We start from the raw sequence: 12,017 nt of genomic DNA on the forward strand, positions 1-12,017 counted from the left end.
GGCAGCTGTGTAACACATTCCAGGGTCATCAGATCCAGTTTAGGGTCCAACCAGGTTTCAGCCCTGAATGTTTGTGTCTGTTAGTGACAGTGAACTAATGTGTCCTGTGATGTAAAGCTTGTTGTAATGAATGAACATGTTGTTGTGTTTGTGTGAAGGTGTGGGCTCTGCTATGGATCAGAGTGAGGACACAGAGGAGGGAGTCCCTCCCTCTAAAACCACTCTGTGTGGGGAACATGACGGCCAGACCAAAGCTCAGAGGTGACATGAGGATCTCTAACTGTCCATGACTCAAATCACTGCACCATCATTATTCACACTCAAAGCTGTGTGTGTGTGTGTGTGTGTGTGTGTGTGTGTGTGTGTGTGTGTGTGTGTGTGTGTGTGTGTGTGTGTGTGTGTGTGTGTGTGTGTGTGTGTGTGTGTGTGTGTGTGTGTGTGTGTGTGTGTGTGTGTGTGTGTGTTTTGTGTTGAACAGACCTGGACCTGGACCCAGCTGTGTGTCCATCAAGAGTGACTGGTCTATGGGAGAACCTATAAGGTTCAAAGTTGGACAACAGTAATTATTTATTTCACAGTTTGTTGTTTTCAGTCTTTAAAACATTCAAAGATCAAACAATAATTTTTAGAAGCATTTTACATTGTTGTGATTCCATCAGGTTCCAACATGACCAACCAGACTCTCCTGGACCTGGACCCAGCTGTGTGTCCTTCAAGAGTGACCGGTCTATGGGTAAACCTATTAACTTCAAAGGTGGAGCCCAGTCTGATCAGAGGTCAGAATGTAAATGTTTCTGTCTGTCACTATCCATCTCTCCTGAGTTTAAACAAGTTTACAAACCTATAGACTACTTATTTGGTATCAGGTTTAGTTATCAGTAAGGAGTGGAGTTCAACAGGGAGATTATGAATTGCAAAATTCAAAATGTTACCCCAGACATAGCTCCTTATTTGTAGGTATCTGAAAAAAATAGATGGCTGCAATGTCGATCTATCCCTCAGCTGAGCAAATGAACAGAATACATTATCAGTGTACAAGTCCTTAATAGTAACAAGACCTCTGCCTAGTCTCAATAGTCATTTCCATAGAATAATGTAATCCAATAATTACTATTATAAATTTGGTAATATGACCATAACACTGAAGGCTACATAATTCTTGACTTGTTAGTTGCTGATTTTCCAGTAAATATCCACACAAATAAATCACAAACACTTCTGGTTACAATATAAGAACATTTATTTTTAAACACAATGAAACTTAAGGTAACATCCGTTTTATACAAGCATAAAGCAAAATACACTTAAAGGTGCAGTGTGTAATATGACATCATCAAGAAAGTTCTACAAAGTTCTAGAATGCAACGCTCCCTGGGTAACCCCAAACCTTTAGAATAATAACAGAAGCTACAGTGGCCTTCAAGGACAAGAACAATTCTACATTTTAAACAATGCACCTGATGACATTCCAACTATGACACTTTCAAGATGGCGGCACCAGGCCTTGGTCCAAAATATGAAGAAATATGGACATATATGAGACCCTTTCTGAGGGAGAAAAAAATAATTCAAAACATTTTTTTCAGCTATTATGCACTAAATTAAATGTACTCATGGATATTATAATTACTTTCTACAAAATCTGCTAGGAAATAAAACCCAAAATTCTACACACTGCAGGTTTAACCAAAACTCAATAAAGAAACGTCTAGAACATTGTTGACTGTGCGGCCATGTACCAGTATGTGTGTGTGTGTGTGTGTGTGTGTGTGTGTGTGAGTGAGGGAGTGAGTGTATGTGTGTGTGTGAGTGAGTGAGTGTGTGTGAGTGAGTGTGTGTGTGTGTGTGTGAGTGGGTGTGTCGAGGAGGAGTAGGGAAAAGGAGGGGGGAAAGAGTTCCCACGTGACTTGTGTCTATGGCTGAGTCAAACGCACGGGGGCGCTAGGGAGTCGTTCAGTGAGACTAGTGGGCGTGTAGATTAAACTTCACCAATGGTACGGGGAGGAGCGTAGGGCCCCAAAATGGCATTGGGGTAGGCTAGGTTTTCCTACTTCCTACCGATAGGGGAAGTAACTACCACAAGCACTCAAATGGCGTCTGATTCAGAACAAAGGGGCATGAAGAAGGTGGGAGGTAGGACTCACGCGGGAAGATTTGAAAATCATCTGCGCTTTGAATGGGTACTACCGCCGATCTTTACACAATCATATCTGATCAAGCCTACAAAAAGGTGTGTGTGTGTGTGTGTGTGTGTGTGTGTGTGTGTGTGTGTGTGTGTGTGTGTGTGTGTGTGTGTGTGTGTGTGTGTGTGTGTGTGTGTGTGTGTGTGTGTGTGTGTGTGTGTGTGTGTGTGTGTGTAGGAGAGGAAGAGAGGAAGAGGAGGAAAGACCGCGATTGAGCGCGGGGAGGGAAAAGGAAAATGTGAAGTTTTAAAACACACAGCAGAATAAAACCACACTGCTTTCCACTCGCTGAGTGAAACACAAAGCCAATCAGAAATAGCAAACACCAACTCGAAAATAAACAGTATTGTTCAACAACACTTTAACAAGTACTAATAACTAAAACATCTGCCCAGGTAAAATAAATGCAAAATCTCACTTGGTGAACATTTAAGTGTTCTCTGCTCGTCTTCGTTGCGGCGGGTAGGCCCGTCGTGTCCTTGAGGCAGCGAGACGGCGATCCAGGCTCGGGACCGTGGCGGTCAGGGACAGGGAGCTAGTGAGTTTTCCTGGCGGTCTTCAGATCGCAGAAAAGAGGCAAAGGGCACAGCGGAGGCTGGGCGAAGGACGGCGATCAAGGACCAAGTCGATCGGCTGAGGTCCGGGTCCAGACGAAGGCTAGTTTCTCTGTTAAACTGCCTGTAAACGAGGTAGGCCTATTCTTCTTGTCGTTCCAACGGAACAGTTTTCCAACTCACTTTGTTGCTTTGAAGTTTGTCACAGCCGTAAACGAAAGCTTTTGGTAAAACAACGTGGTTGGTGGTTTCAGGATCGAAGAGGGTCCTTTGATTTGTACAAACGGGTTGTCCCTATACTGATCGGTAGCGAGCCGATACCAGAGAGGGGGAAGCAGCAGCTCGCGAGTCCTTTTAAAGATACCGGGGTTTCCGGTGTTCATCCGGGGTTGCAGGCTGCTACCGGCTTTACGGCTGGGCTTTACGGCTGGGCTTAAACACGCCCACCTGCCGAGGTAAGGGTGCACCGCAGTGTTTTGGCCGCACGGTGGCAGTCCAGAGTTGTCCATAGGTTTGACCCCCTACAATGGTAATGCTGAAAGCGCCCAGATGAGAGGAAGAGCTTCCCGAAAATCTACATAGTTTTTTGTGATGTGATTCGTGTCAGGTTGCTCTATAGGAGTCATTAATGAGAAATTAAGACCATAAATAGGAGATCCTTAAGTTATCAGGATATGCGTCCTGCCAGTAGATGAGTGCACGGGCATTGGCTGCCCAATAATAGTGCTGGCAGAAGGGTAAGGCCAGCCCTCCTAAATCTTTAGGTTTGCAAATATCTTTTTTACATATACGATGTGCTTTAAACCCCCTCGTTTACAGTATTTAAACATTCAAAAGTCAAACAATAATATTCAGAAGCATTTAACATTGTTGTGATTCCATCAGGATCCAACATAACAAACCAGACTCTCCTGGACCTGGACCCAGTTGTGTGTCCTTCAAGAGTGACTGGTCTATGGGTAAACCTATTAACTTCAGAGATGGAGCCCAGTCTGCTGATCAGAGGTCAGAATGTAACTGTTTGTGTCTGTTACTATCCATCTCTCTCTTGATGGGAGAATCACATTAGTTCTGATTAGAGCGTGGGGCATCGCATGTATTACAGATAAGTTATCATCCTTACCTTGATCCTTTAACTGTCTCCATCAGCTTCTGTGCCTGAAGATTAAAAGGGGATTTTCCCTCTCTGTGGGTTTTTCTTGGTGAGCCCTTACATTTCCTGTAATTGTGCCATGGTGCAGTGCTTAGAGCTCCCCCACCCCCCCCCCCCCCCCCCCCCATTGTGGCTCAACTGGGGTTCAATTTCAACCAGGGTCTTTATCTGCATGTCACTCCTCTCCCTATCCCCATTTCATGTCTGTCTCTCCACTCTGTAGAATAATGCGTGAAGAAATGACCAAAAATTATCTAAATTAAAATAAATCTAATAATTAATCTGTATTCCGACAGCATGTTGGACCAGGAGGTCTCAGAAGTTCCCAGTGGTCGGTCTGCCCAGCAGCAACAAACACACCTGGACTCCACATTCATGGTCTGTACATGAACAACAACTACTTTCCATCTGTTCTGTTCACAATAACTTCCATGTTTTACTTGGACTGTCAGCCTGTCCATCATGTTTCTGATGTTTCATTTAATATTCTGTTGCAGCTTCAGGAGGACCTGGCTGACAGCCTGTGGAGCAGTAAGTGAAATGTATTAAAGTCTCAAGAGATTAAAGGGAAAATGGGTGTCTGCATTCATATTTGCATTTTAAATTATAATTACTCATTGATATAATTTCTATTGTTTTAATTCAGGAAGTAATTCTGGAGTTTGTCAGCGTGAACTAAAGTCAAACCTGAAGAAGAAGTTCCAGTGTGTGTTTGAGGGGATCGCTAAAGCAGGAAACCCAACCCTTCTGAATCAGATCTACACAGAGCTCTACATCACAGAGGGAGGGACTGGAGAGGTCAATGATGAACATGAGGTCAGACAGATTGAAACAGCATCCTGGAAACCACACAGACCAGAAACAACCATCAGACAAGAAGACATCTTTAAAGCCTTACCTGGAAGAGATGAACCAAGAACAGTGATGACAAAGGGAGTGGCTGGCATTGGGAAAACAGTCTTAACACAGAAGTTCACTCTGGACTGGGCTGAAGACAAAACCAACCAGGACATACAGTTCACATTTCCATTCACGTTCAGAGAGCTGAATGTGCAGGAAGGGAAAAAGTTCAGCTTGGTGGAACTTGTTCATCACTTTTTCACTGAAACCAAAGCAGCAGGAATCTGCAGCTTTGAAGAGTTCCACGTTGTGTTCATCTTTGACGGTCTGGATGAGTGTCGACTTCCTCTGGACTTCCACAACAATGAGATACTGACTGATGTCACAGAGTCCACCTCAGTGGATGTGCTGCTGACAAACCTCATCAGGGGGAAACTGCTTCCCTCTGCTCGCCTCTGGATAACCACACGACCTGCAGCAGCCAATCAGATCCCTCCTGACTGTGTTGGCATGGTGACAGAGGTCAGAGGGTTCACTGACCCACAGAAGGAGGAATACTTCGGGAAGAGATTCAGAGATGAGGAGCAGGCCAGCAGAATCATCTCCCACATCAAGGCATCACGAAGCCTCCACATCATGTGCCACATCCCAGTCTTCTGCTGGATCACAGCTACAGTTCTGGAGGATGTGTTGAAGACTGGAGAGGGAGGAGAGCTTCCCAAGACCCTGACTGAGATGTACATCCACTTCCTGGTGGTTCAGGCCAAACTGAAGAACACCAAGTATGATGGAGGAGCTGCGACAGATCCACACTGGAGTCCAGAGAGCAGGAAGATGATTGAGTCTCTGGGAAAACTGGCTTTTGAGCAGCTGCAGAAAGGAAACCTGATCTTCTATGAATCAGACCTGACAGAGTGTGGCATCGATATCACAGCAGCCTCAGTGTACTCAGGAGTGTTCACACAGATCTTTAGAGAAGAGAAAGGACTGTACCAGGACAAGGTGTTCTGCTTCGTCCATCTGAGCGTTCAGGAGTTTCTGGCTGCTCTTCATGTCCATCTGACATTCATCAACTATGGAGTCAATCTGATGTCAGAAGAACAAAGGTCTAAAGTCTCCAGAGGCAAAGCTATTCCAAAACATCTCCACCAGAGTGCTGTGGACAAGGCCTTACAGAGTCCAAATGGACACCTGGACTTGTTCCTCCGCTTCCTCCTGGGTCTTTCACTGCAGACCAATCAGAATCTCCTAAGAGGTCTGCTGACACAGACAGGAAGTAGCTCGGACACCAACAAGGAAACAGATACCAAGAAAACAGTTGAGTACATCAAGAATAAGATCAGTGAGGATATCTCTTCAGAGAAAAGCATCAATCTGTTCCACTGTCTGAATGAACTGAATGATCATTCTCTAGTGGAGCAGATCCAACAGTCCCTGAGATCAGGAAGTCTCTCCTCAGATAAACTGTCTCCTGCTCAGTGGTCAGCTCTGGTCTTCATCTTACTGTCATCAGAAGAAGATCTGGACGTGTTTGACCTGAAGAAATACTCTGCTTCAGAGGAGGCTCTTCTGAGGCTGCTGCCAGTGGTCAAAGCCTCCAACAAAGCTCTGTAGGTGGACACATGAAACCTGTTAACAGGAAGGATGGCTGTTAAAACCCAGTTACATGAATCACATGGCTCTGCTTTTTCAAAACCAAAAAATCACTAATGTTTGAACTTAACAGGCAGCTAACTAGATGAAAATCTAGCGGAGAATAACTTTAATATTAATAAAAGGTTACAATCCACATTCCTAGTCAAACTCAATAGTGCTTAATTTCTTAAATTATAAACAATTGTGTATTTTTTTCTATAAATTCCCCTCCAGGCTGAGTGGCTGTAAACTCTCAGAGATAAGCTGTGAAGCTCTGTCCTCAGTTCTCAGCTCCCAGTCCTCTAGTCTGCGAGAGCTGGACCTGAGTAACAACGCCCTGCAGGATTCAGGAGTGAAGCGTCTGTCCGTTGGACTGAAGAGTCCACACTGTAAACTGGAAACACTCAGGTCAGAATTCATCTGTTTGTTTAACAGTTGATCTTTGAAATACTGCTCATCCACCTTCTAGCATCAGGTCAACATCTGTAGGATTTTCGCACTGACATGATTTTCTAAAATACTGAATTCTTGATATTTTTCTAATTCCAGTCTGTCAGGCTGTCTGGTCACAACAGAAGGTTGTAAGTATTTGGCCTCAGCTCTGAAATTCAACCCCTCCCATATGAGAGAGCTGGACTTGAGCTACAACCATCCTGGAGACTCAGGAGTGAAGCTGCTGTCGGAGGATCCAGACTGGAGACTGGACACTCTCAGGTATGGACAGACAACAAGAGCTCACACACTGCTGGTGTCCTTCCCCTCTGGTCCATCATGAAGAAGGACATGTGTCTTCTCTTATAAAACTGGTAGCTCAAATCAAGCGATTTGATTGGTTCATAACCGTGACAGGAAAACAATAAAACCATGAATCAATCTAAATGGGGAGTAAAATGCTTCTGAGAGTGGTGTAAGGACAAAGGTGCGGTAATTAGGAGTGTGAATATTTAGGAATCCCACAATTTGATTCAAAATCAATTCTTGATTCATAATCGATTTCTCAATTCAGTACAGAGGAGGATTTCAGGCCTTGTGCCAGGATGGAAAGTCTAAGGTTGGAAGATGCTAGGAGGTGGATGAGCAGGATTTGAAAGAGCAACTGTTAAACAAACAGATGAATTCTGACCTGAGTGTTTCCAGTTTATAGTGTGGACTCTTCAGTCCAACAGACAAACGCTCCACTCCTGAATCCTGAAGGTCGGGGAATGACTAAGGGCAGGGCTGTACGCTTATTTTTTTAGGTGGTAGCACTGGTGCTAGCAAGCAAACAAATTCAGTAGCACAAAAATAAATTTGGTAGCACACAAAGTAGGCTATGATTGAAAACTTGCATAACCTTAACCCTTGCATTTTGCTCTAATTACCTTTGAGCATGTCATCCTGGTCTCATTTGAGATTCACAATTAATATGATATCCTAGTGTGTGCAGTAATAATTATGGAAAAATTAATAGGGGTGCACTGATTGCAATTTAGACAAAAGAATCTAACCTGCCAATTGCAATTTTTTGCTGATTCAGAATTATTATTATAATGTCCTTCTGTTAATTAAAACCAAACTTTAAAACATTAAACATAGCCTATTAAATAAATAAGTATACATATTAGTACAATTTAGGATAAATTAAATAGGTTGTTGTGAATGTGTTGGCAGTAGCTTTTCAGTGGCTTATTTAAAACTTTGTTTAAATAGACTAGGCTACTGTTGACTGCTCTCTGCAGCTGAAGGAGTTGCCTTTCAAGCTAGAAAAAAGCGCTAACTTCCTGTTCTTACCGGCTTCAAAATAAAAGTCAACTCACGTTTGGCTAGTTCTGTTTGTACACACGCTAACTTAACTGCGGTAATGTGCCGTCTCCTTCCGGTAATTGCCGTTGAAGCCGTGAAGTTTTTATACCTAGAATCGCTGCACGAGCACAGATCCCGAGGACACACATCTTTCACCAACCAAAGTGGAGGGTGGACTCTTACTCGCCTAAGACTCATTTACCCGCAGTGTTAATGTAGAGCCCTCTAAGCAGTGTTGTGCATCTCTCCTCTGTGTTTCAAAGACAGCCTCTCCTCATTAGCAAGCTGTCGCAAGAGTGCGAATGGATTCGTATTCATCATCGCACGTGATCAATTTCAGTAGCAAATGCGATCAAAACTGTTGCACTGTACAGCCCTGACTAAGGGGGATGTTAAAATGTCACCCCCTAGACATTTTTAACAGCCCCCTTAGTCATTCCATCCGGGCACAAGGCCAGTTTCGATTTCTTTTTTCATAATACACAGAGTTGTCAGCTCTAATAAATATAAATTATATTCTTCTTGTGGTAGCAGTGAGAGAATGATGGAGACAGATGAGGAGTTTCAGTCTGTTTCTCTGTCACACTGACACACTGAGGAACACTGCTTCATGTTGAACAGCAGTTAGGACTCATGTTGATAGAAAATCATTCTGACTGTGTTTTTTTCCTCCAGGGTGGACCACGGTGGAGAGCAGAGGTTAACACCTGGTGTGAGGAAGTGTAAGTGTGGATTCAGTTTGACTGATGGAGACAAAACGCAGACGTGTTTTATAACTAATAAATGTTTTTAGGTACACGTTTTATGCACTTGTACTTTACTTGAGCATTTTGACAAAAAATAATTTATTTTGATAACAGTATTTTCAATACAAATGGAATGTCATGTTTCCCAAATTGGAAATCTGCCGCTTTTCCTTTTCATCATTTTACTTTTTACCAGGGAAACAATAATTCTTTAAATACAAATAAATAATAAAAACTTAAATTCACAATGAAAATAAAATGTCTTTGCAGATTATTCCCAGCTACAAATAGTGCTTTTAAATGCATGATATAATAATAATCTAATATACAGTATGATAGTAGGACAGTCACTTTGACTTTAATACTTTAGGTACATTTTCCTCATTATACTTACACATACTTATACTTTTAAAATCAGATCCTTTTTTACTTTACTCAAGTGGTTCTTTAATAGGTAGGGATGGGAATCGAGAACCGGTTCTTGTTCAGAACCGGTGCCTAGTGAACCAATTCCTTGGAATCATTAACATGCCTGCTTAACATTTCTGCTTAACGGTTCCGCTCGTTGCAAATGCGTCATGACTTGACACTCGCGCTGCTTTGTTTTGGTTCAGAACGCAGCAAACATGGCGTCGAGGCAGAAGTGCTCTAACGTTTGGTTGTAATTCAAGCAAAAAGGCGACAATATGGCCACTTGCAACAATTGTAAAGTTTCCATTTCGTCAAACAACACGCGCACAAGCACGAGCGCAGGCGATCCTGACGGTTAAACATTTAAACGTCCGCTCCGCTGCCTTAGTCTACTAGTCTGCACCAGAAATGCCCATCACTTGGATTTGAACATAAAATGTATGAGAATGAACGTGTGTGTAGGCCTAGGTGTGGGCTGATAAAAGAGGGAGATACATAAAAAGGCGAGAGCAGCATAAAGCAAAGCAAAAAGGATTTATTGAGCGCTGTTAAATCTCGTTCATCAGCTGTTATTGCTGCCTTTATGCACGGCGGTGGGGACGAACCCAAAACAACACACAGCGGGACTCGGCGGTCCGGTGATAAGAAAACGTTTAACAAGACACTTTATAAAGACAGTAAGACACTTAAAATAACGATCCCTGCCCATACAAAAAGCTCTGCCTTGGATTACTTGATGGAATCGATGTGTATAAAACCATTCGCTACGTGTGTCTGATGACGGGCCATTATATTAATAATAAACACCGCGCTGCACATATGAACAGCGTACATTGTAAAGCTAAGATGGAGCGGTGACTCCTCGTCACTAAGCAAAGCGATACATTGTCTTTTAGCCTTTCTGGCGTATTTATTCTCTTCTTGAATAACCTACATGACTGACTACTGTGCATTCAGTTCAACAACAACGTACAACGTGACACAGTTTGACCTGAGGCGTTCCTTCCACGGACCTATAAAGAAAGGGTTCCCTCACTTGAACGTAGTGACATCATCACGTTGCCCTTTCAGAGTAAGGGCGCACGCAATCATGATATAATAACACTTAACATACATTAAATATCTCGTATCCTTCCTGAGAGGGCAAACATGATGATTTTTCTGCATAAAATGGTTAATTTGCCAAAGTTGATAGTTAATCTTATCTTTTCAAAAGACTTGTTTGTATTTATTATGTCAGTTGAATTTTGTTTCAAGTGCAAATGAGCACTGTTAATATTCGAAAAGGCACAAGCTCTTCCTTGACTGTTTTCAGTCCGTGTTTTAGTTTTTAGGGCACATAATGGCATTTGGGCTTAAAATGAAAGGCTTTTTTTTGTCTGGACCAATTAATGTGAAAATTGACAATTTCCTAATCCTAAAGTAGCCTACTCTTGATAATCTTTCAAGGCACACACTAGACACACCTCTGATGAGATATTAAAGAGAGATAATACAAAAAAACTCATTCGTACTTATTCTCTCACCCAATGAGAATCGATAAGAGAATTGATAAGGAATCGGATCAATAAGCAGAATCGGAACCGGAATCGGAATCGTTAAATTCTTATCAATTTCCATCCCTAGTAATAGGTCTGTAGTATCTCTACTCTTACTCGAGTATGGTTTACAGGTTTTCTTTACACCACAGACAAAATGTGTCATCACTAAACTTTATAGAAATGAACATCAGGACACAAACAGAATATAAACCCTTCAGGTGTCTAATGATAAACTGCTGCTGTGTTGTGTCTTTTTCTCTCCATCAGGGGCCTGTGAACTCACACTGGACACAAACACAGTAAGCAGATGGCTCAAACTGTCTCACAACAACAGGAAGGTGACATGGGTGGAGGAGCAGCCGTATCCTAATCATCCAGAGAGATTTGACTTCTATCCTCAGCTGTTGTGTAGTAATGGGCTGACTGGTCACGGTTACTGGGTAGTAGAGTGGAGTGGAGATGTTAATATATCAGTAAGTTACAGAGGAATCAGAAGGAAAGGAGTCGATACAGACAGAAGGTTTGGAGGGGATGATCATTCCTGGAGTCTGATCTGCTCTGATCTTGGTCATTACTCTGTCCGTCACAATAACATAAGAACATCCATCCGCTCCTCCTCCTCTGTCTCTAGCAGAGTAGCAGTGTATGTGGACTGTCCTGCTGGCTCTCTGTCCTTCTACAGAGTCTCCTCTGACTCTCTGTTCCACCTCCACACCTTCAACACCACATTCACTGAACCTCTTTACCCTGGGTTTACAGTCTGGTATGACTCCTCAGTGTCTCTGTGTCGTCTGTAGGAGGGAGACAACTTCTAGTCCTGTGGTGTAAAGGTTCTGACCCACAATCCACAGCAGCAGAAGTTACATCACATGGACTGAGCCTCCCAGTGAAAACAACCGCTGATGAGACAGATATATAAGCAAGAGGCAAGTTCAAGGAGCCAAGTTAGGATGAAATAAATGAGTTAAAGTTTGTCCCAATAGCACACTCCAAACTGTTTATGGCCAGCTGTACTGTGTTTCTTGTATTAATGTGGCTTTGCATTCTCCTTCTGTGTAAGGAACTTTGAATGGGCTTTACTGTATACAAAAATAAATGAAAAGTCACTTGGTCCTAATGGAGAATTTTCCTTTTTTTCAGAAATGTATTACAAGTATGTGCCTGTAGGAAGC

General features: G+C 42.7%; 1 protein-coding gene across 4 annotated transcripts in view; it reads left to right on the forward strand.

Moving 5' to 3' along the window:
- Positions 1-11,954, forward strand: part of LOC307249680 (protein NLRC3-like) — a 30,860-nt gene extending 18,906 nt beyond the window's left edge. Inside the window, exons 2-12 of one of the 4 annotated variants that reach the window (XM_080026525.1) lie at positions 159-261; positions 479-559; positions 633-776; positions 3,623-3,742; positions 4,187-4,268; positions 4,388-4,421; positions 4,537-6,340; positions 6,600-6,773; positions 6,915-7,079; positions 8,823-8,869; positions 11,113-11,954. In XM_080026525.1, coding sequence (XP_079882651.1) covers positions 173-261; positions 479-559; positions 633-776; positions 3,623-3,742; positions 4,187-4,268; positions 4,388-4,421; positions 4,537-6,340; positions 6,600-6,773; positions 6,915-7,079; positions 8,823-8,869; positions 11,113-11,642 — 3,270 coding nt within the window. In that variant the 5' untranslated portion in view covers positions 159-172 and the 3' untranslated portion in view covers positions 11,643-11,954. The remainder of the gene's footprint in view (positions 1-158; positions 262-478; positions 560-632; positions 777-3,622; positions 3,743-4,186; positions 4,269-4,387; positions 4,422-4,536; positions 6,341-6,599; positions 6,774-6,914; positions 7,080-8,822; positions 8,870-11,112) is intronic. The other 3 variants (XM_080026526.1, XM_080026527.1, XM_080026524.1) reach the window with 3 other exon arrangements.
- Positions 11,955-12,017: the final 63 nt, after the last annotated feature.

Source organism: Ammodytes marinus (genome assembly GCF_949987685.1).
Source record: "Ammodytes marinus genome assembly, chromosome: 4".
NCBI classification, from domain to species: Eukaryota; Metazoa; Chordata; class Actinopteri; order Uranoscopiformes; family Ammodytidae; genus Ammodytes; species Ammodytes marinus.